The sequence below is a fragment of the Primulina tabacum genome, chromosome 16, assembly GCF_025594145.1.
Source record: "Primulina tabacum isolate GXHZ01 chromosome 16, ASM2559414v2, whole genome shotgun sequence".
NCBI classification, from domain to species: Eukaryota; Viridiplantae; Streptophyta; class Magnoliopsida; order Lamiales; family Gesneriaceae; genus Primulina; species Primulina tabacum.
In genome coordinates, this window is record NC_134565.1 from 16,753,851 (window position 1) to 16,779,650 (window position 25,800).

The 25,800-nt window shown below is 38.3% G+C and overlaps 1 protein-coding gene across 1 annotated transcript; it reads right to left on the reverse strand.

The window, feature by feature from the left end:
* Positions 1-1,935: 1,935 nt before the first annotated feature.
* On the reverse strand, positions 1,936-3,435 carry LOC142528377 (uncharacterized). Its single transcript, XM_075633420.1, has 3 exons — positions 2,881-3,435; positions 2,649-2,730; positions 1,936-2,606 (listed from the first exon to the last, which is right to left on the reverse strand). The coding sequence occupies exons 1-3, from the start codon at positions 3,433-3,435 to the stop codon at positions 1,936-1,938; spliced, it is 1,308 nt and encodes a 435-aa protein (XP_075489535.1).
* Positions 3,436-25,800: the final 22,365 nt, after the last annotated feature.

Here is a 25,800-nt window from a genome sequence, read left to right on the forward strand (position 1 = left end):
TCTGTCTGACCATCGGTCAGAGGATGGTACGTAGTACTCATCGCAAGTCGTGTACCCATTTCTTTTTGAAAACTAGTCCAAAACTTTGATGTGAATCTAGGGTCACGATCTGAGACTATTGCAACTGGAACTCCATGAAATCTCACAACATTTTCAATATACAGATGAGCCATTTTCTTGTACGAATACGTCCTCTCATACGGAATAAAGTGTGCCGACTTAGATAATCTGTCGACAATCACCCAAATGGCATCGAAATGACGAGAAGTACGTGGCAAATGCGTGACAAAATCCATAGCCACGTGCTCTCGGTTCCACTGAGGAACCTCAAGACTATTCAGTAATCCTCCAGGTCTCATTCGTTCTGCTTTGACTTGCTGACAGATTAGACAACGAGACACAAACTCAAGCCACATCATTTTTCATATTCTTCCACCAAAACTGAGGCCGTAGAAAATGATACATTTTCCTGCCTCCTGGGTGGATACTATATCGAGTACAATGAGCTTCTTTAAGGATGGCTATATGCAATTCAGGAATATCTGGGACAACCAATCTACCATTCACCCGAAGAGAATCATCTAAGTAAATTGAAAAACCAGATTGGTGTCCTTGAGATACTAACTCATAAGATTTCAGAACTCGATCATCAGTTTTCTGAGTTGAATTTACAATCTGAATCAACTCTGGTTCAATAGAAATCTGAGACACACAAACAGCATTACCTTGGATTTGAAATTTCAACCCAGAGGTTCAAATATCCTCTCGTAACTTAGAAACACGAATCGAGGATAAATTAACATCAACAACCTTACGACTCAAAGCATCGGCAATGACATTCACTTTTCTTGGATGATACTGGATCTCACAATCATAATCTTTCAAAAGATCCATCCAACATCTCTGTCTCATATTCAGATCTGACTGAGAGAACAAATACTTCAAGCTTTTTTGATCAGAATAGATTACAAATTGCTCCCCAAAAAAATAATGCCTCCAAATATTCAGAGCAAAAACAATAGCAGCCAATTCCAAGTCATGAACAGGATACTTAGACTCATGCGGTTTCAACTGACGAGAACCATAGGCCACAACTCTCCCATGCTGCATCAGTACACAACCTAATCCTCTATTAGACGCGTCGGTACAAACAACAAATCCTCCAGAACCACTCGGAATGGTAAGAACTGGTGCAGAAGACAATCTCTTCTTCAACTCGACAAAACTTGACTCAGATTCATAAGACCAAATGAATCTCTGATTTTTCTGAGTCAGTTGAGTGATAGGTCTGGTAATCTTTGAGAAATTTTCGATAAATCTCCGGTAATAACCAGCTAAACCCATGAAACTACGAATCTCTGGTACATTGGTCGATCGTGCCCAGTTCAGAACTGCTTCCACTTTACTTGGATCGAAAGAAATACCATGTTGAGATATGACATGGCCCAGAAACACCACTTTATCTAACCAAAACTCACACTTGGATAGTTTGGCGTACAACTGCTTCTTTTGAAGAATTCGAAGAACTATCCTCAAGTGTTTGGCATGCTCTTCCTTGGACTTGGAATAAACAAGAATATCATCGATGAATACAATTACAAAACGATCGAGATATTTACGAAATACTCGATTCATCAAGTCCATAAACACAGCATGAGCGTTGGTCAAACCAAAAGGCATAACCAAAAATTCAAAGTGTCCGTATCTCGTGCGAAAAGCTGTTTTAAACACATCTTCTTGTCTAACTCGAACTTGATGGTACCCAGAACGGAGAACCATCTTAGAATACACCGAAGTACCTTGCAACTGATCAAATAAGTCATCAATCCTAGGGAGTGGATAATTATTCTTGACAGTAAACTTATTCAGTTGCCGATAATCAATACACATCCGCATCGTACCATCTTTCTTCTTGACAAATAGAATCGGTGTACCTCACGGTGAAGAACTCGGACGAATATAACCTTTACTCAACAAATCATGTAATTGTTTTTTCAGTTCTTTCAGCTCAACAGGGGCTAAACGATATGGGGCTCGAGATATGGGTTCAGTTCCTGGCATTAATTCGATACTGAAATCAACTTTTCTTTCTGGTGGAAAACAAGGAATCTCTTCTAGAAATACATCAGAAAACTCACAGACTACAGGAATATCAGAAATTCGTCGCTCATCTTGCGATAGATCAACAACATAAACTAGAAAACCTTCATGACCAGAATCTAACAATCGATTCATCTCAATGGAAGAAACTAGATGAATCTTGGCTTGAGAACCACGGCCATAGAAATTCCATTTAGGAGCAAAGCTAGGCCTGAAACGAACTATTCCTCGATAACAGTCAACAGTGGCACGATTTGCAGTCAAAACATCCATACCAACGATAAAATCAAAGTCATGCATAGGTAGGACTATGAGATATAGATACAGAACATTTTCATCGTGAAACAAAACCGTATTGAACACCACATTATCAGAGATAATCATTTTGCCCATCGGAGTAGCAACAGATAGATTGGAATTCATACTAGTGGTGCGAAGATCATGCGAAACAACGAATGCATGAGAAACAAAGGAATGAGATGCTCCGGTATCAAATAACACTCGTGCTATAAAACCACATAGAGTACAGTTACCGGTAATGATAGTACCTGGAGCTGCCTGAGCCTCATCCTCAGTCAAGGCAAATACATGAACAGATGATTGATTCTGTTGACCACCTTGCCCTCTGCTCTAATGCGAAGGGCTATTAGGCTGATGGAAAGACTGGGACGCTGCTGGGAATCTATTATTTTGAGCTCCACTACCTGCCTGGGCTGATTTCCCTGTCTTACTAGGATAGACTCTAGGAAAATGACCCAGCCGACCACAATTATTACAAACCCCTTGAACTCCAACACACTGATCATTGGAATGCTTGCCTCCACAGTGATCACAGTAAGGTCCACTATAACGATATCCACCACGGTTCCCTGAACTCCCTGAACTCGAAGAACTAGAACCAGGATTCTTAAATTGTTTCCCACGTGGACGAAAAGATGCAGAACCAGATTGATTAAACTGTTGTCTTCCCGAATGATGATGTTGGGTAGGCACTCGATTGCCACTCCTCTTAAGACTAGCTTCAGCCCTTTTTGCTATTTCTACTGCTTCAAGATAATTCAGTGGTTTACCGGTAGAAACAAAAGGGTGCAGATGATCGTTCAATACTTCGATGAAACTTTCAACAACAGCAACCTGACTCGCAGCAACATGAGGAGCATATCTCAGCATAGCATAAAAAGAATATGCATACTCCGTAACTGACATATCGCCTTGTTTCAGGTTATGAAACTCAGAAGCCTTAGAACTGTAGAATGATGGGGGACAATAACTCTCCTTAAAATTCAGCTTGAATATATCCCACGATGGAACAATCCTCTGAGCATCTAAAGTCATCAATGTAGTAGACCACCATATTTTAGCACGATCTTTCAACTGATGCACAGCTAATCTCAATCGACACTCCGGAGGATACTCGATAAAATCAAACAATTCCTCAATCTCAGAAATCCATAATTCAGCTTTCTCGGCTCCCTCCAAACCACTGAATCAAGGTGGATGTATAGAATGGAAACGCGCAACTAATTCATCCATCCTAAGCTGCTCTAGCTGATCAGCAGCTTGATCAACAAAGGTATCATCGACAACACGGACACGAGGTCTACCACGTCCACGACCTCGACCTCGAGCTAAAGGAATCTCATCAACAGGAATTTCTCCACCTCTCTCCATTCTATACGATAAAACACCAAAACAATTAGAATAAAAGTAAACAGAACATATAACCACATAAGTATGTTGTCAAGTAGCATACACAGGTGCAACAAACATTTAAGTGCCAAGACTCAAGTGTCCTAGACTCTAGTTCGAGCGTATCCCAGTTTACACTCTGATACCAAGATGTGAAGCCCATTTAATCTAACGACAATTAATGATCAAATAATAATGGTTGATTTAAAACTGCAGCGGAAAAAGGTTTAAAATACTTTAAAACGGACCTCAAGGCCTAGAAAATTTCGGCATGACCTCCTCGTAAATAGGACATCCCGAAAAACTCAAGCAACAATTTATATCAAAATATACTCCCACTAGAGTCATTAAAACAAAACCGAAGTTAAACAACCTATAGCCGCACTGGCCAGGACTAAACAGAAATTAAAAGTTACCAAATACTCACCAAATCATAAATATCACAGAGTCGACTCAGAACATTGCAAAAACAACCAAATACCACTACAGATACATGGGGCATCTCCCCGGCAAATAAACTACAATACAAGACTGAAACAAACCCAAGACATACATATAGACTAACTGGGAGACTCCACTGAACAGAACCAAGCAAACCAACCTCAATCCCGAGCTCCACTGGCGAAAGCTCGGCCTGATGCTGCAAAACGACTCGGGAGATCTACCATGGTGCCCAAAAGCAACCACAGCAGCCCCCCAGTAAACAACTGAGGTTAGGATTTTGGTATGAAACAGTCCAACAATAACAACAATAACAGAAAGCATGCATAATCATATAATGAAATGTGATATGCAATGCATGAAAGGCTCAACGAATAATCGGGATAATAGGAGCCATCAAACGGTACGATAACAACTGGAATAATGCTCGAGCAACAACACAAGGGAGCTACATCATCATGCAGCTAAACCGCCCTGCCAAGTATGCGAGGTATGCAAAGCTGTGCTGAATAACACCCCTGACTCGGCCTCCATACAGCTGATACGATATAACAGGATGGAACAACAGAACAAACTAGATGACTCAATCCCAGCGCTCACCTCAAAATCCTGCACTAACCACGGGATTGTTCAATCACATCTACGGTCTCATGTGTATAGGCTTATCAGCCACACAATGATCCCGAGATAAACAACAGTGCCAGATAACAACGGATATCAACCATTGGCTAACAAGAACGATAGGGCTTAACATGAATGTCATAACAGTATGCCCTATCCTAAATGCCAATAAAATGTCACAATAATAAATATATATCACAACGAAGGCATTTAACAATTTACAAGAGTCAACAAATCATAAACACGATCCATGTAACACAGAATGAAATTTAAACATAATTTATGTTTTACCTTCGTATGTTACCGAGCTGTAACATACCTATACCAACTTGAAACTCCAATATCAACTTCTCTACAAGAATCTCGGCCTAAACAAAACCACAATAAGCCGATCATGAAAACTACATTCCATACCAATTTCCGATTTGGCACAAAAGAGCATAAAATTCGTTTCTCGCTCAATATTAACTCCAATCAATATCCGCCAATTGGAAATGAAAGATAACTCAATTATCTAAGTTTCTTTAATTGAAACTATCTTCAGAATCTCAGTAGATTATTCTCAGAATTTTCAAGAACACACTGCTACTTCCGAATTCGCGGACAGAAACTCATACATCGAGCAGTTCCAGAAAAACAAGCATAAGTTGCTCAATTCTTAATGGAATTTAACGAATCTTATATCATTACGAAGAAAACACATAGCTCTACAACTCTTATTTGAATCGGACAGAAACTCATACACCAAGCAGTTCCAGAAAAACAAGCATAACTTGCTCAATTCTTAATGGAATTTACGAATCTTATATCATTCCGAAGAAAACACATAGCTCTAGAACTCTTATTTGAATCTTAAGTCCAGAATCCGAGCGCTTAAATGCCTTAAACCCGAATTACAGTAGGTGTCCTGCACAGCACAATTGCAGAATTCGATTTTGGTACATTTGGTAGAAAAATCATAACAAATCCGTTTCTTATCAAAATTTGATGATTCTAGCGGCTATAGAAAGCTAACAAATAGATCTACAAGTTCTATTTGGATCACAAGTCGAGATTCTTAACGCACAATACACAAAACTTCGAATTTCAGAAGCACAAGAACTGAACTCACCAAAATACTGTATGGAAACAGGGCTCGCTAAATGGAGCTTCGATCTGCTCGCTTCCTCGCTCAAAATTCATGATTTATGACTTGAATCGAAGCCTAGGATGTTAGGAAGACACCCCTTTAGAACGATCTAGATTTCAACGCCGGACGGAGGAGATATCGCGATTTTGCCACGGTTGCTCCAAGGGTGACGGGACTGGGGTTGAGGGAAATGGGTTTTCTTCTTTCTTATCTCGTTTTCCTCTTCTTGAATGAGGTAGGTGTGTATTGCATGTATTTAATAATAATAATGGATCACTAAAATAGTAACCCAAGCCCATTTATCCCGGTCTGAATTTATTTTCCTCTCGTGTGTTATTTATAAACTCTATATGTATTTTATATCGTTAAATTCTCCGATATTCTAAAATACATATTTTTAACACACTTCTTGAATTTATTTGGCATAAATAATTATTTTAATTTACAACTCAATAATGATTCTAAATATGCCAAATTACCGGATAATTGATTATAGGGCCTTACAACTCATCTGTTTGAATAGACATCTCTATGCTCTTACCAATGAAACATGATGTTTACTCAACTAGGAACCTGTTTAGAATATACGGTACGCTTCCTAATGAGTTTCATGATCTTACATTGAGACGCAGACCTCATGGTACCTTTTGTATATTCAAGGACTTTATCTATGCAGCTTGCATGGGTATACAGATAAAGTATAATGCCATAATCGAATAAAATCGTAAAATATTATTAAAATAAAGATTGTTTTACATTAGAGTCAATAATGCCCGAGCCACAAGTTGGCTTGCCGGGCACCTACTCTAACAACTTTTACACGCCACTTTCAGCAATTCTCTCCCTATAATTCACGACACACACACACCAAGTTTTAAGAGGAGAAAGTCGAAGCTTCAAGGAAATTTCAGCCTAGTCTCTGCATCGTCGTCTTCGCATCGCCATCAAATATTCGTACGTTAATAACGCAAAGGCACGCCATATTTCTTTCTTTCAAACATCTATCACACCATAGTATTTATTTAATTGAGTTTTACACGAAAATCAAGTGTCATCGTGTTATATTTTCGTATATGCTTCATAAGTGATTTTTAAGGCTTGGGTTTTCATTCCAAAACATGTTTATTATGTGCATAAAGGGGCTGCCATGAATTAGGATGATATAGGGCTTGTTTTACACGAGTTTGAGGACATAGACACACCCCACAAACGCTGCAAAAACAAAAGAAAAAAGCTGGTAAAACGTTGCTGTCATGGTGGGGAGGAGGGGTTCGGCTGTTTGGGTTTTGTGGCTTTGCTAAGGACGTGATTGAGTCATGGAAAGAGTCCTAGCCACGCTAGGACTCGAAAACCAGGGGTTGGGAGGAGTCCTTGCCAACAAGGACTCCACCCGAGAACAAGCTGTGGAAGTTGCGCAGGTTGGCAGCTGTTGTAGGGAGGAAGGGGCTCGGCCTGGGGGCTCTGGGCTGGTCTTGGTCAAGTGGTTAGGGTCCTAGGAGAGTGCTTGAGGGGATGGTTCAAGGGCTGGCTCGATGGTTGGGTGGCTAGCAACAGAAAACAAGAGTCCTAGCAGGAGTGAAATTCTCGGCCATGACAGGTGATGCTGGTGTAGCTTCGGTTTTAGGGGCTTGGGTCATTCCAGGGCCTAGGGCAGTGGTTATGGTAGTACCTTAGGGTCCTAGATTGAGTCTTGTGGTGGTGGTTCATGGGCTGGATCGTTGGGTAGAGCACTGGAAAAAGAAACTCGAAAGCTGCACAGAAATTGGCCTCACATGAGGGGATGTCCCGTTTCTGATTTTTGGGACTTAGGCGCTGGTTCTGAGTAAAAAAGGGCTTAACCATGGTCATAATTTGTGTCTAAGGGTAACATCTAGGGCCTGGTTCGGGTCCGGTTTGAGTCGGTTTAAGCATGAAGGGGTTAGAAGCATGTATGTCTCGTTTGCTCAAGGGTGCCTAGGTGGGTTTTTGGGCTGTTTCTGCAGCTTAGGTGTTGCTTCAGTTTTGGATCTTAGGTTCAAGTCCAATGGGTTATAATTGTTCAGTAGGGTCCCTAGGTGGGTTGGCTAGATTTTGGCTCAAAGTGGCTTGGGCGTGGCTCGAGTATTTTAGGAGATGGCTCGGTGTGTTCGATAAGGTGTCAAAAACAAAAATTTAAGAACTAAAATTGAATCCATGGGTCCACGGGTGTGGCTCATGACTTGGAAGGGTATAATAAATAATAAAAATGCTATGTTTAAAATTTGGGATCAAAATAATGAGTTTTGGATTTATTTGAGATTTAATCGCCTCACGAAACGTTAATTAACGAATTAATTGAAACGCCTAGATTTAAGCCTAAAAAAATAATGAAAAATTATATTTAAGCTCAAATAATTATTAAAAGTCTAATTTTTTAATTTAGGAATTTTATATTAAGGTTTGGTTTAATTCGGGATTAAAACACATTAATGTCACATTTAAAGATTAATTTAAAAGTCATCGATTTAAGCTAAATAAAAATATGAGAAAATTCTTGTAACCTTAAATAATTATTTTGGACATGTTAGAGTCAATAGAATTAAGAAAAAGTCAAAACGTGAAATTTTACGTCTATGGGTAAAACGGTTATTTTACACCTAGAAATTAATAAACGTCGCGACAGTGTTCTGAATGATGTTTTATATGCTAATATGATTATTTGGATTGTTTATGAATTTTTATATCTTCAAATGTTATTTTAAATGTTCATGGATATGTATATGTTAAAATTTTATTTTTAAAACGTTTATGGATTTTATGGTCTAATTATGGACATTTAAAAGACATGTTGCATGCTTGGTTTAAAAGAAAAACGTTACATGCATGTTTAAATTTATTAAGTGATGAGAATATAAAACGTTGAAGGAAGTGAAGTAATTGTGACTAATACGATGATATGTTGGAGATATCGTGAGGGTGATGGTCCCAGTGGGAGCTCGACAATCGTGTTTCCTTGGATACAGATATGTAGATGTATACGATGACATGTTAATACGTAAGGCCAGTTCCCAGTTGACCGGTGAGAGTGTTGATGTGTCCCCCTCCGCCCAGTAATGTGGTTACATGTAGATGGATCCATCGCCCAACACGTACACGTAGACGTAGATGAACACGAAAGTCATAATTAACGATCTGAATTCAACGAAAGGAAAAAAGAATACGTATATGTTGATGATAATATGAATATGAATATGTTGAGGATGACATGAATATGTTTATGAAAATATTTATGAAAAAGGATTATGAGAATGTTTTTAAAATTTATGCATCATGAAAATGTTTATGAAAATGGTTATGTTTAAAGTTTATGCATCTTCATGAAAATGATATTTTAAGTACAAATATTTTTCACTGTTTTATGTGATCTGTATATGTATTACTTGTTATCAAGAATATGATGTGTTGAGTCTTTAGACTCACTAGGTGTGATTGATGCAGGTGATTATGATAATAATGTTAATGGAGGTCTTGATGGTTGACCTTGCTGGACTGAAGGTGCACATAATCTGAGGACCGACACTAGTTTTCCGCACTAGTTATGATTTATGATTTTAAGTTATGTTAAAAATATTTTACGACTTTTTATGTTTTGAGAGGTTTTGAGAGACTATAGTATGGGCTGTATTTCTCAAATAAATAGTTTGTTGTTTTATTATAAAATCATGTTCAAAATATATTATGTGATTTTTGGTGGTTCGGCTGATGCTAGGGAGGTTTTTTTAAAAAAAAATTAGTACATTTTAAGTAAACGAATAAGCAGACGTTTCAATATTTGAATATCAAATTAAAATTTGTTAAAATTTCTGCTGCATTTTGGACACAAAAAAACCGATTAACCAACATGTTGGAATTCAACAAAGAGATAAAGAGTTGAGAAGAATCTCAATATATTATTTCTTAGGAATTATTTTAAGTTTTTTTCCTTCTTGGTCCAAATACAAATATATACCGCTAAAGCAAAACCATTGCACTAACCTTCAAACTACCAATAATAATTATTTTAATAATTATTTCCAAGACTCGAGACTTAGCCTACGAGAGAGAGAAATTCGATGGTTTGATTTCTCTTGGTTCAAGAGTTGTGATTATTGACACTCCAATGTCAATCGCCCTTGGTTGAGAAGGACTCGCCTTTGATTCTGCGCCTTCATCCTCGCCATGAAATGGAGAAAGGTTGGCAACATTGAAAGTGTAGAACCCGAAAATAAGATTACGTATAAGCCATGCATAATTGCTACTATTTAAATTTAAAAAAAGGAATTTTTAATTAAATATATAAAGTGTTTAAGTTATTTTAAATAATTTTAAATCATGATTATTTATTTTAAAAGTAGAGGTTTAGTTTTATCTTTTCAGGGTAAATACGCGAGGCCGGACCGGAGTTTGGATATTAAAGATAAAATTAACAATAAGAAAGATATTCCTAAATTTAATTAAGTCAATGAATAATTTAATTTAAAGAAATAGAAGGTTTTAAGATTTATTAAATTAATTAGAACTAACTTGTTAAATAAATTCTTTTAGGTTCAAGATTTAATTAAAGCTTCAATTAAAATGTGTAAACAATGGAGGATGAATTAATCTAGGTATAATATATTCAAGAAATTAAACATAACAATTAAATACTTAAATTTTAAGTCAAGCATGCCATACAAAATTCTAAGCAAGATCTTTAAACTAAATTAAATTGTTAATGCATTAAAATATATAATGAAGGGTTAATATCTTAAACAATAAAAATGCAAGGATTAAATAAGAATATACCATGCGAATGAGTAGCAAATTCGGTGAAAACCGTATCCCATTTCTAAAGTGATAGGTAACTCCCCATTCAAGTCAATTTTAATTGTATTCTATGGTGTGTTCATCTCCCCATTTTAATGCACTAATTATAAGTAAATTCAAATACAAAATACACCTTAATTCTTCTTTAATCCATCATGCTAGAAAATACACGAAATTATACAGCAAAAATAAGGACAAGACAACGGCTACAAGTGGGAGGAGAAACAATTCAAAACCAATCAAATTCTCACTTGTAACTCCTAACTAAATGCATGTTATGACCCCTTAACACCTCCTATATCATACACCTTCATCCCTAACATCACTTACACACATATGCTCGAAAATATCAGAGGAAACCAGCTGATAAAATTCGTGAACAGCAACAGGAAAATTAAGAAAAAAAAGAATCCTCAACTCCGATTCCGTCGCGTCGTATTGTCGTTTTGATTTGTTTTTCTTCAAAACAAATTCCAAGCATGTATATATTGTTTCTTTGCTCTTCAATCAAGTCCTATAGATATGTTTAAACCATTATATAAGCAGGATTCAAGCAAGAAAACGAAATTGACAGCAAGATTCTTTTAAAAATTCTGTACAGGCCTCTCGGCCATGCTGATATTTTTTTGTTGCTGAGTTTTGATGATTTCAGGGGTGCTTCGTTTCCAGGCACACATGGCGACTTATAGGCATGATTTAGAGTGTGTTAGGGTGTTATTGGTTCATTTGTTTACGTCCATACACCCACAAACGAAGTATTGACAACAACAATTTCATCAAGTTACAGGTTGTGTCAAAATTGTGTTATTTGGTTGGTTACAGGGGGTGTTCGAATCCTGGCTGCCCTAGGGGCCATAGACATGGTTAGAACCCTACCTTAACATGTCAAGGGCGTGACCAAATCATCCTTTCAAAGTTTGGTTCACGGCTTCATCAGATTCTTACATTTACATGGCACATATCCCTCGGTTTTAAAGTTTCTGAAATCTGTAGGAGTGTGTTTCGGTTTTGGGGGTTTGAATAGATTGTGGTTGGCTTCTAGCCCATAGCCATGGTTCATACAACACTCCATCATGTCTAGATCGAGCCATGGTCAATCAAATGGCCACTGGAACGGCACAAGACAATAGAACAATTCGATACATCTCATGGCACAGGATTGAGTTCTCGGTTGGTATGTTTCTGTTGTCCTAGGTGTTGGCTTGGGATGTGGTTGGCTTTTAGCCCTTATCCATGGTCTAAGCCATGCCTTAGGATGTTGGTAAGAGTCTTTGGGTGGCGGTTCAAGCCCTTAGTCATAAAAGTTTAGAGTTACACCTCAAATACACAAGCTGCTCCTGCTGCACATTTGACAGCAACTTTGTGTCATGTTTTTGGTGCTTGTTTGAGTTCTTGGTTGGATTTTAGCCCATGGCCTTGGACTGGACAGTACCTTAATGAGTTAGGAAAGTCATGTTTTTGGCCGTTCATGATTTGGTCGAGTTTAGAGTTCGTATGAGAATTTACGGCGAAAGGTGCCAAAATGACTCTCGAAAGAGCGTTTTATGTTTTTGGATTCCTTTAACCTATTTTCGTTTTTACAATTATTATGCATATTTTTTTCAGTAGGTTTGGGGTATTTTAATCATGGTTAAACGTCGGTTTAATGTTGGTTCGGGTTGGTACAAAGCCATGGTTAAAAATCAAGTTATCGGTTCTAATCGTCTCGTTTTTGGTTTTATTGTTAAGTTTTTGTCAAGTTAAGATTTATTTCATGTGTCACATATTAGTAGTAAGTCGCAGCAAGCCTAGGAGCGATCCAACTCATCCGGTAAAAATAAGGTTATAATTATATTACGTGCATAAAAATATAAAATGTTTATTTTTGAGATATATGCTATATGTCTTGTGGCCACCTTATGCTTATGGGTTTGGAAGTCGGTAGGAACAACCGAGGACCTCTCCACCCGGTGACTTACGACCGGTTTATGATTATGTATGGGTACGGACATCCAGTCCAAGGGCTGTGATTGATCTCTACCGCCCAGTATACTGTGGTTTAGTCTGATATGACGCTTACGCTATGTTATGGGCCACTTGCTTAGAAACATTATCTCTACCAGAAAAAATTATGATATGTTATGACAAAGCTCTATTGAGCAAAGCTTTTACGTATGAATTTTCAGATATGCACGTAGTTATAATTATTCATAATACTATTTTCAGCGTACGCTCTACGATACTTTATTTTTATGATGCATGCGATTTTATGATATATTTACTTGTTATTCACGATATATACATGTTGAGTCTTTAGAATCACTAGACTTGATTGTTGTAGGTATTGATGAGGTCGAGACCGCGGACGGAGACCAGTGAGCGATCTTGGGATAGGAGTAGTAAACCCGAGGACCTCATGATTTAATATATGCACCTTTTATTATTCAAACTCAGTTTTAATACGTTGGATTATTTTTAAGTTGATGTTTACGTTGAATTATTTTTAAATTGTTGGTTGAAAACAATATTTGCTTCCGTTGTTATTTTAAAGTTAAAATTTATTACATGTTTACTTTAATTAAATGGTACAAGATAATTATTTATTTAGAAAATTTTTAATAATTCCGCAAAATTACGAATACGAAATACGGGCCTTTACAGTTGGTATCAGAGCCTATGATCTTGTAAAGGGTTGTACTACTACTGCTCTCGAGAAGCTCTTGAAGTCACGTCTTTTGTCTGTAAGTTTTACGATTACGCATTTATTTCAAAGCTTGAAATATTTTTACATCATGATTGCATGAAAGATTTTACGTCAAGATTACGATTATGCATTATTTATTTAAATTTAAAGAAATAGTGGAATTATGCATGTTGGTTACGTATGGGTTATAATCATGGAACAGTATGCCTCCTAGACGCCGTGTTGGTCGCCCGAGAGGTAATGATGAGCGCCGTCATGAGGACGGTGAGGGTCAGAGACAAAGGGAGAACGAGGAGAGAGATCTACCACCACCACCCCCTCCACCAGACATGAATGCCTAGATGCTAGCTGGGATGACTCAGTTCTTCGCACAGTTTGCGGGGAACAATGCAGTGGGAGCCAGACAGCTGGGACCGGAGGCTATCTATGAACGGTTCATGAAGATGCGACCAAAGGAATTCTTAGGGACGTCCGATCCTATGGCAGCCGAGGGTTGGATTAAGTCCCTTGAGGTTATTTTCGAGTTTATGGGGCTTGAAGATGGAGATAGGGTTCGATGTGCGACCTACCTGTTCGGAGGAGACGCTTGCCTATGGTGGGAAGGAGCATCAATGGCTTTGGATTTGACTACTTTGAGCTGGGAGCACTTCACAGAGGTATTCTATTCTAAATATTTTACGGAGGAGGAGCGTTCGAGGTTGACCACGGAGTTCATGACCCTGAGGCAGGGAGACTTGACTGTCACGGAGTTCATCTGTAAGTTCGAGAGGGGATGTCACTTTGTACCCCTAATTGCTAATGATGCTGGAGCTAAATTGAGGCATTTTCTGAATGGTCTGAGGCCGATCATACGCCGTGATGTTAGGGTGGTTGGCCCTACTACCTATGATGTTGCTGTTTCCAGAGCTCTAGTGGCAGAGCAAGACCAGAATGATATTGAGCACGATCGCCTTGGAAAACGACCATTTCAGGCACCACACCGTCCTCCTCAATCACAGCATCAGAATAAGAGACATTTCCACGGTCCACCCAAGAACAGAGGGCCGCAGCAGCAACCACAGGGACGAGCAGTCCTGAGGACAGTGGAGTATCCAGTCTGTGTCAGGTGCTCACGTCGTCATGCTGGGCCTTGTATGTATGGTTCGGGAAAGTGTTACAAATGTGGTAGTACTGACCACATATTGAAGAATTTCCCACAGAAGAATCTGCCTACCCAAGACAGAGTTTTTGCTCTCCATGCTGCGGAGACTAACCCGGAGACGATGCTCATGACAGGTATCATAAATCCTTAAGTTGTATTTGAAGTTTAATGTTTTGGGTTAATATTTTGAACTTAGAATTTATGATAGGATTGCATGCTCTAATCAGTGTTAATTACGGGAATTTAGATTAGAAGAACTTTGACCTTTGCATGTCTATAAGCATAGTTCTTGTAAAACTATTGGGTTTAGCATAATACTCCAATCTTTCAGGGAGAAGTTCAGCTACGAAAGCCTTGATAGATTCAGGGGCTACTCATTCGTTCATTTCAGAAACCTTTGCAAATTCTCTCAAGATCAAATCAATTTGTCTAGACATAGTGTATTCCGTAACATTGCCTTCTGGAGAGGAGATGATAGCCACTAATGTGATCCGAGATATAGAGCTGGAACTTCATGGTAATCTTGTGTATGCGGATCTTATCATTCTTTCGATGCCAGAATTTGATATCATTCTAGGGATGGACTGGCTATTGAGGAACAAAGTTTTGATTGACTTCCAGCAGAGATCTGTTCTCGTCCGACCGCCGGGGATGGAACAATTCTTATTCGAACCAGACAGGTATTTTAATTTACCGCGTATGATATCTTGTGTCCAGGCTAGGAAGCTCATTCGTAGAGGATGCCGAGCATTTTTAGCTACTCTTGTATCCGTTCCCGAGACGCCCAAACAGTCAGCATCCGATGTTCCAATCGTCCGGGATTTTCTAGACGTTTTTCCTGATGACGTCTCTGGATTACCACCTGTGCGAGAAGTGGAATTTTCTATTGAGCTTATGCCCGGTACGGCACCGATCTCAAAGGCGCCGTACAGATTAGCACCGACGGAGATGGCAGAACTCAAGAAACAGATTCAGGAACTTCTTGACAAGGAGTTATTCGCCCGAGCTTTTCGTCATGGGGCGCACCGGTATTGTTTGTGAAGAAAAAGGATGGTTCGATGAGGCTCTGCATTGATTACCGGGAGTTGAACAACGTTACAGTGAAGAACAAGTACCCACTCCCGAGGATAGAGGATTTATTTGATCAATTGGAGGGAGCTTTGGTATTCTCCAAGATTGATCTGCGTTCTGGTTATCATCAGCTGAGAGTGAAAGACGCCGACGTTCTCAAGACTCCTTCAGGACTCGTTATGGCCACTTCGAGTTTCTTGTGATGGCGTTCGGTTTGACGAATGCGCCCGCGATCTTCATGGATCTCATGAATCGCGTATTCCAACCGTATCTTGACCAGTTCGTGATAGTATTCATAGATGATATTCTCATCTACTCAAAGAATCAAGAGGATCACAGCAAACATCTGACCACAGTACTGCAGACCTTACAAAAGCACAAACTATTCGCGAAGTTCAGCAAATGCGAGTTCTGGTTAGAGAAAGTGGCGTTCTTAGGCCACGTCATTTCTAGTAGTGGTATCGAGGTAGACCCGGCGAAAGTTGCAGCAGTCAGAGATTGGGTTGTGCCGCAAAATGCATCAGAGATCCGCAGTTTCCTTGGGCTAGCCGGATACTATCGGAAGTTTATTCGGGGATTCTCCTCCATTGCAGTTCCACTCACATAATTGACGAAGAAGAATGTTAAGTATGTGTGGAGCGAGGAATGTTAGAAGAGCTTCGATACATTGAAGCAAGCTCTTATTTCAGCGACAGTATTGGCCATGCCTTCAGGACCCGGAGATTTTGTTCTGTATACCGATGCTTCGAAACTCGGGTTAGGCGCAGTATTGATGCAGCATGGGAAGGTGATAGCATATGCTTCTCGTCAGTTGAAGACTCATGAGAAGAATTATCCTACCCATGATCTAGAGTTGGCAGCCGTAGTATTTGCATTGAAGATTTGGAGGCATTATTTGTACGGAGAGAAGTGTCAGATCTTCACCGACCACAAAAGTCTCAAATACTTCTTTACACAGAAAGAGTTGAATATGCGGCAGAGGCGTTGGTTGGAGCTAGTAAAGGACTACGACTGTGACATTAGCTATCATCCTGGCAAAGCTAATGTAGTTGCAGACGCGTTGAGCAGGAAAGTTGCAGGGATGGCTCATTTTGTGGTTTCGAGACCTCTTCAGTTTGAGATGCAGAGGTTTGATTTAGAGACATATCTTCGAGGTAGAGTTCCTCATCTATCTACTTTGACGATCCAGTCTTCTCTCTTAGACCGTATTCGCAGTGGGCAGTTAGCAGATGAGCAATTGGCTAAGTGGAGACAGAGAGATGAAGCCAAGGGCAGTATCTTGTACACAGTTAGAGACGGTATTGTCAGATATCGGGACAGAATGTGGGTTCCGAACAGCGATTCTATTCGAGAGGATATCTTATCTGAGGCTCATATGTCGTCGTACTCTATTCATCCTGGGAGTACGAAGATGTACAAAGACCTGCAGTTATTATATTGGTGGCCAGGGATGAAGAGGGATATCAGACGATTTGTTTCCGAGTGTCTGGCGTGTCAGCTAGTGAAAGCGGAACATCAGAGACCAGCGGGTATGCTCAAGCCTCTTCCTATTCCCGAGTGGAAGTGGGAGAATGTCACCATGGACTTCGTTGTCGGTCTGCCAAAGTCAGTCAGAGGGTCGAATGCTATATGGGTGATTGTTGATCGTCTTACGAAATCAGCTCATTTCTTGCCTATTAAGACTACTTTCTCCATGATCCAGTATGCAGAGTTATATATCCGGGAGATCGTTAGACTTCATGGCATTCCCGTTTCTATAGTGTCTGACCGAGACCCTAGATTCACTTCATCATTTTGGAAGAGTCTACACTCAGTTATGGGTACGAAGTTGTTGTTTAGCACAGCTTTTCACCCACAGATAGATGGTCAATCCGAGAGAGTTATCCAGATTTTGGAGGATCTCCTCCGTGCATGTGTCCTTGATTTCTCCGGGAGTTGGGAATCAAAGCTACCATTGGTGGATTTTACCTATAACAACAGTTTTCAGTCGTCTATAGGTATGGCTCCATATGAAGCTTTGTACGGTCGTAAGTGTAGATCGCCTATTCATTGGGATGAAGTAGGGGAGAGAGCAGAATTGGGTCCGGAGATTGTGCAGCAGGCTGCTGATGTAGTAGTTAAGATCCGTGATAGGATGAGGACTGCTCAGAGTAGACAGAAAAGTTATGCGGATCAGCGAAGGAGAGATATAGAGTTTGCTGTTGGTGACCATGTTTTCGTGAAGATAGCACCGATGAAAGGCGTCATGCGGTTCGGGAAGAAAGGAAAGCTCAATCCGAGATTCATTGGACCATTTGAGATTCTCGACCGAGTTGGGACGTTAGCTTATCGTGTTGCTCTTCCGCCGAATCTGGCCGGAGTACACAACGTCTTTCACGTCTCCATGTTGAGGAAGTATATGGCGAATCCATCGCATGTTTTGAACTTTGAACCGTTGCAACTCACTCCGAACTTGTCATATGAGGAAAGACCCGTGCAAATCTTGGACAGACAGGAGAAAAAGCAAAGTCAAATGGCTCAATCATTCGGAGGAGGAAGCTACGTGGGAATCTGAGCCGGAGATGAGGAGTCGTTATCCCGAGTTATTCGGTAAGTTTTACTTTCGGAGACGAAATTCCTTTTAAGGGGGGTAGAGTTGTAGAACCCGAAAATCAGATTACGTATAAGCCATGCATAATTGCTACTATTTAAATTTAAAAAAAAGAATTTTTAATTAAATATATGAAGTGTTTAAGTCATTTTAAATAATTTTAAATCATGATTATTTATTTTAAAAGTAGAGATTTAGTTTTATCTTTTCAGAGTAAATACGCGAGGCTGGACCGGAGTTTGGAGATTAAAGATAAAATTAACAATAAGAATGATATTCCTAAATTTAATTAAGTCAATGAATAATTTAATTTAAACAAATAGAAGGTTTTAAGATTTATTAAATTAAATAGAACTAAGTTGTTAAATAAATTCTTTTAGGTTCAAGATTTAATTAAAGCTTCAATTATAATGTGTAAACAATGGAGGATGAATTAATCTAGGTATAATATATTCAAGAAATTAAACATAACATTTAAATACTTAAATTTTAAGTCAAGCATGCCATACAAAATTCTAAGCAAGATCTTTAAACTAAATTAAATTGTTAATGCATTAAAATATATAATGAAGGGTTAATATCTTAAACAATAAAAATGCAAGGATTAAATAAGAATATACCATGCGAATGAGTAGCAAATTCGATGAAAACCTTATCCCATTTCTAAAGTGATAGGTAACTCCCCATTCAAGTCAATTTTAATTGTATTCTATGGTGTGTTCATCTCCCCATTTTAATGCACTAATTATAAGTAAATTCAAATACAAAATACACCTTAATTCTTCTTTAATCCAACATGCTAGAAAATACACGAAATTATACAGCAAAAATAAGGACAAGACAACGGCTACAAGTGGGAGGAGAAACAATTCAAAACCAATCAAATTCTCACTTGTAACTCCTAACTAAATGCATGTTATGACCCCTTAACACCTCCTATATCATACACCTTCATCCCTAACATCACTTACACACATATGCTCGAAAATATCAGAGGAAACCAGCTGATAAAATTCGTGAACAGCAACAGGAAAATTAAGAAAGAAAAGAATCCTCAACTCCGATTCCGTCGCGTCGTATTGTCGTTTTGATTTATTTTTCTTCAAAACAAATTCCAGGCATGTATATATTGTTTCTTTGCTCTTCAATCAAGTCCTATAGATATGTTTAAACCATTATATAAGTAGGATTCAAGCAAGAAAACGAAATTGACAGCAAGATTCTTTTAAAAATTCTGTACAGGCCTCTCGGCCATGCTGATATTTTTTTGTTGCTGAGTTTTGATGATTTCAGGGGTGCTTCGTTTCCAAGCACACATGGCGACTTATAGGCATGATTTAGAGTGTGTTAGGGTGTTATTGGTTCATTGGTTTACGTCCATACACCCACAAACGAAGTATTGACAACAACAATTTCATCAAGTTACAGGTTGTGTCAAAATTGTGTTATTTGGTTGGTTACAGGGGGTGTTCGAATCCTGGCTGCCCTAGGAGCCATAGACATGGTTAGAACCCTACCTTAACATGTCAAGGGCGTGACCAAATCATCCTTTCAAAGTTTGGTTCACGGCTTCATCAGATTCTTACATTTACATGGCATATGTCCCTCGGTTTTAAAGTTTCTGAAATCTGTAGGAGTGTGTTTCGGTTATGGGGGTTTGAATGGATTGTGGTTGGCTTCTAGCCCATAGCCATGGTTCATACAACACTCCATCATGTCTAGATCGAGCCATGGTCAATCAAATGGCCACTGGAATGGCACAAGACAATAGAACAATTCGATACATCTCATGGCACAGGATTGAGTTCTCGGTTGGTATGTTTTTGTTGTCCTAGGTGTTGGCTTGGGATGTGGTTGGCTTTTAGCCCTTATCCATGGTCTAAGCCATGCCTTAGGATGTTGTTAAGAGTCTTTGGGTGGCGGTTCAAGCCCTTGGTCATAAAATTTCAGAGTTACACCTCAAATACACAAGCTGCTCCTGCTGCACGTTTGACAGCAACTTTGGGTCATGTTTTTGGTGCTTGTTTGAGTTCTTGGTTGGCTTTTAGCCCATGGCCTTGGACTGGACAGTACCTTAATGAGTTAGGAAAGTCATGATTTTTGCCGTTTGTGATTTGGTCGAGTTTAGAGGTCGTACGAGAATTTACGGCGAAAGGTGCCAAAATAACTCTCGAAAGAGTGTTTTATGTTTTTGGATTCCTTTCACCTATTTTCGTTTTTACAGTTATTATGCATATTTTTTTCAGTAGGTTTGGGGTATTTTAATCATGGTTAAACGTCGGTTTAAAGTTGGTTCGGGTTGGTACAAAGCCATGGTTAAAAATCAAGTTATCGGTTCTAATCGTCTCGTTTTTGGTTTTATTGTTAAGTTTTTGTCAAGTTAAGATTTATTTCATGTGTCACATATTAGTAGTAAGTCGCAGCAAGCCTGGGAGCGATCCAACTCATCCGGTAAAAATAAGGTTATAATTATATTACGTGCATAAAAATATAAAATGTTTATTTTTGAGATATATGCTATATGTCTTGTGGCCACCTTATGCTTATGGGTTTGGAAGTCGGTAGGAACAACCGAGGACCTCTCTGCCCGTTGACTTGCGACCGGTTTATGATTATGTATGATTACGGACATCCAGTCCAAGGGCTGTGATTGATCTCTACCGCCCAGTATACTGTGGTTTAGTCTGATCAAGCGCTTACGCTATGTTATGGGTCACTTGCTTAGAAACATTATCTCTACCAGAAAAAATTATGATATGTTATGACAGATCTTTATTGAGAAAAGCTTTTACGTATGAATTTTCAGATATGCACGTAGTTATAATTATTCATAATACGATTTTCACCGTACGCTCTACGATACTTTATTTTTATGATGCATGCGATTTTATGATATATTTACTTGTTATTCACGATATATAAATGTTGAGTCTTAGACTCACTAGACTTGATTGTTGTAGGTATTGATGAGGTCGAGATCGCGGGCGGAGACCAGTGAGCGATCTTGGGATAGCAGTAGTAAACCCGAGGACCTCATGATTTAATTTATGCACCTTTTATTATTCAAACTCAGTTTTAATACGTTGGATTATTTTTAAGTTGATGTTTACGTTGAATTATTTTTAAATTGTTGGTTGAAAACAATATTTGCTTCCGCTGTTATTTTAAAGTTTAAATTATTTACGTGTTTACTTTAATTAAATGGGACAAGATAATTATTTATTTAGAAAATTTTTAATAATTCCGCAAAATTACGAATACGAAATACGGGCCTTTACATAAAGTGTTGGAAACATCATAAGTGGAAGGTAGCTCGATCTTCAATACATTTTTACCAATTCTTTGAAGAACTTTGAAAGGTCCATCAGCCTTGGGTTGAAGTTTTCCAAACATCCCTGATGGGAATCGTTCTTTACGAAAATGAACCCTGACTAAAGCTCTCTCCTTGAATTTCACGTGTTTGCGATGCTTGTTGGCGGACTTCATATATATACTTTTCATTTTGTTCCTGTATTTTGTCCCAGATTTTTTCATCCGTTTTCTTTATGAATTTAGCTCTCTCCTGTGTCACTACTATTGAAATGTCCACCACTCTATATAAAATTCTACTGAAATATTCTTTTTTTTTAAGATACGATCAAAAATACACAGACCAACATTTAAATAAGTTAAATATACATTTTAAAAGGTCACCAAACTCTAAATAACAATAACTGCAGTTAATTAAATAATAAAATGAAATTAATCTCCTAGTCTACTGATTTAAAAGAGAGACTCTAACAGATAACAAAAATCTGATAAATCAACAACATTTAACAAGATTCAAAAACATTTAATCATATTGCTTAAACCAATGTCTAATAAACGTAATATGCGGAAGAAATGCAAGGTCCTCGGGTTTTCACGTGCACCCACAACTCAGCCTACTCAGTCTTAAACGCCTCCAGTCTCCTCAACCGATGGTCACCTGCAACAATCACACCTAGTGAGTGTAAAGACTCAATACACCTGAACCGATATAACAAGTACATATACATATCATGCAGCAGTGAAAAATACATTAATTAAAATAACTTTATGATCTTAAAAACTTAAATGTAAATGTATCGTAACAACGCATCACGTGTCAAATATGTCTCAACATATCATCATATACGTGTTAATTTTCTTTAATTGAATTCCGTTCATTAATTGTGACTTTCGTATCATCTCTATCTTATCAGCTCTATTAGATGGATCCACCTACGTATAATAGTGGTTCCTTGCGGCGGGGACATCAGCGACAGTATTACCCGTCCACTGAGCCTTGGCCTTACATGTCATTGTATTCGTATTCATATTAGTCCCAACCAACTCCCAAACTTCAAAACATGTCATAATATTCATCACTTATAAAAATCATAAATATACATAAATTTCCTTAAAACCAAGCATGCAACATATTTTCATATTTCCATAAAAGGTCATGTTCATGATAACATATACATTAAAAACGTGTAGTTTTGTGATCAAGGCACTGCCAGGACTGCTAACTCAACCCGGGTGCAAAATGATCATTTTTCCCCTAGAAACCATAATTGACAATTTTACTCTTGGACCTCAAAATTTCGACCCAAAGCCAACCAAACACATTAAAACACCTCAAAACATATTTATAATCATTTCTTAAGTGTAATCTTGATCCGATTTCATAACTTTAACTATTCATTTAAAACTTGGACCGGGGTTCTGGTTTTAACCCGAATCAACCCGAAATTCAACCAAACTTCTCCGAACTTAAACCATGACTCAAACCTACAAGACTAGCCCATAAAACACTCATTCCAAACCTTTAGGACCTACGAACAACGCTTGAAAATTTCTGTAATTTTCCGAACGCATTAACCACTAAATCCTAGTGCACCTAGCTCCCGATTTCTCGACCTTAGAAAGAACTCGCTTAGACCAGCCCCTAGCCGACTATCCTAAGACCAAGATCGAACCAAGAACCCCCTCCTGGACTGACCAAACTCATGCCTACAGTCCCTATACGATGGATCGCTCGAACACCTCCAAACCGCATTTTGGCTTGCTACCTAACACACGATCCCACCCACGCCTTGCGTCCAGCGGCTCACGGACCATTATAAGCCCAGACACGGACCCACCAGATTTTGAACCATGTCCCGCACTGAGCCCATGCAAGCTTTCCTCGCCTTCTTACCCGATCGAGTCACCAAATACGTCCAACCGCAAGAAGACGCTCGGACCCTATACACGACCTCGATCCAGCTGATGTACCAGCACTTTGGACTTCACTAAACCCTCTCATAATTTTCTACCACCAACCATGCTAGCAGCCCCTTCAGTCGAACTAACAAATGTGAGTTCCATGACAAAAGGATGCAACATCTTTATGAAAAATCATGAACGATCGATGCACACCATTAACTTTATGACATAACATTCGAATGTAATCAAAACATGTACTAGGGTGTGAAAGATGAGAAAACGAAGGTAATGAGCATGCCTTTTCATATAAACGCTCGAAACTTTGAGGTAATTGCGTAGAACGAGCACCGGAGAGGCGGGGGAAGGACCTCGTTGAAAAAAACCTTGAAGAATTCGATGGATGCTGTTTGAGAAATTTCAAATGGCAACAGCTGCCATAGGGAAGGGGCGGCCGTTAGTGAGGAGGGTATGGTTAAGGTTTAATTTTTGTTTTAGGTCAAGATATAATACACTAATGGGCCCTTTATAGTAAATAAAAGAGTTAAAAAAGGTTTTAGGCTCATTAAACAATAAAATAAACCCGTCAAAATAACCGTCCCGAAAAATATTTATTTTAGGTACAATTTTGAAACTAATGCACGAACACTCAAAAAGTCCCCCAATTTGCTAAATTTTGAATACCGGTTTAAATATGACCCGACGAGTAAAAATACATTAACAATACCCATTTTAAAAAATCACACTTATTAACATCATATATTAAATAAATAAAAATAATTATTTAATAAAAACTTTTTTCCTTAATTATCTTTGGGCTCCTTTCCTCGTTCTAGTGCGAAAACTACTAAAAACCCTTATAAATGAAACTTTAATAAACCATGAAATAAAACACATATCCATGCAATAATCATGCAATTAATGCATTAAAATAATTTAATAAAATATATAAGGAATTTGATAACTTGCATACATGAGGTTCACGTGGACCTTCAAATTTTTGGGACATTACAACTATACCGATTTACTGTAGGATGTGGGGTTAAGTCCAAAGACTTGATGGATTTTTGTCATAGACAACTTAAAATGGACTTTTCTCTGTAGTTATGTTCATAGATTGATTATAATCAAACTCAATTTTAGCCAAAATCATATCCCATCGCCGTATGTTTTTTTCCACATAACTCTTGAAAAGATTGCCCAAGCTTCGAACAACTTCGTTTGACCGTAAATTTCAGGGAGATAAGAGGAGCTGAAACAAATATTAGTCCCCGTGTTTCTCCAAGGCCTGCGCTAGAAATGTATAAGAAAACTTTGAATCATATGAGACCATGGATTTAGGAATCCCATGAAGTTTCACAATCTCTCGAAAATATATTTCAGCAATATAGGAAGCGTCGTTGGTTTTGTTGCATGGTACAAAATGGGTCATTTTTTAAAATCAATCAACTACTACCATGCATCATCCTTGTTTCTTTGAGTCCTTGGAAATCCAATGACGTAGTCAAGATAAACATCATTGCGCGCGCCGCAAAATAATTGTCCCTATATTTGCTTGTTTGTATCGTTATGCTGTGTGATTTGGATGTGTAGCTTTAGCTGAGTGATCGAACCTTGACGTTTAGCATGTTAAGGTTTGAGGTGACGTGAAACGACCTTAATTCTAAATTCATTAAATTTACACTAGTTTTTTTTCACCATGCATAATTAATTCATCATAAATAAACTAGCATAAATAGTCAAATAAACAAAACTTCATGTCACGCATAATCATTTATGCGGAATAAGTAAAACAAGAGATAAAAGTTTAAAATTTAACTCAATAAATTCTAGTATCCTAAAAGTCTACAAATAAAAGTGATAATCCATAAATCGTCAAAAAGTCTTTAACATATGCGGAATTTCTAGCTCCTCGGGTATGCACTGCACCTCCCGGATGACTCGATGGTCGGCACCTCATGACTTAACATTGTCATTACCTGCAACCATTGAATCCAAGTGAATCTAATGACTCGACATGCTCAAACCTCACATATAGCAAGTACGTAAATATACACTCACATGCATAAAAATTACTTTTAATAAAAATAGATTTTTCCATCCAATCATGAACCATGCAACTTTTTAAACCATGCATAGATATGAACATTTGCCATTTAAAATCATCTTTTTTTACGTGAAGTCCGATCCTCGAAAGTGACAACTTTTATTCGATTGATCAATCTATAAACCATAGTACTAGGTTGTTGGGTTCAACGTCAACTTTTTTGAAGATCCCACAAACTATCATAAAAATAACTTCACCGTTCCCGTTTTCAACAGAT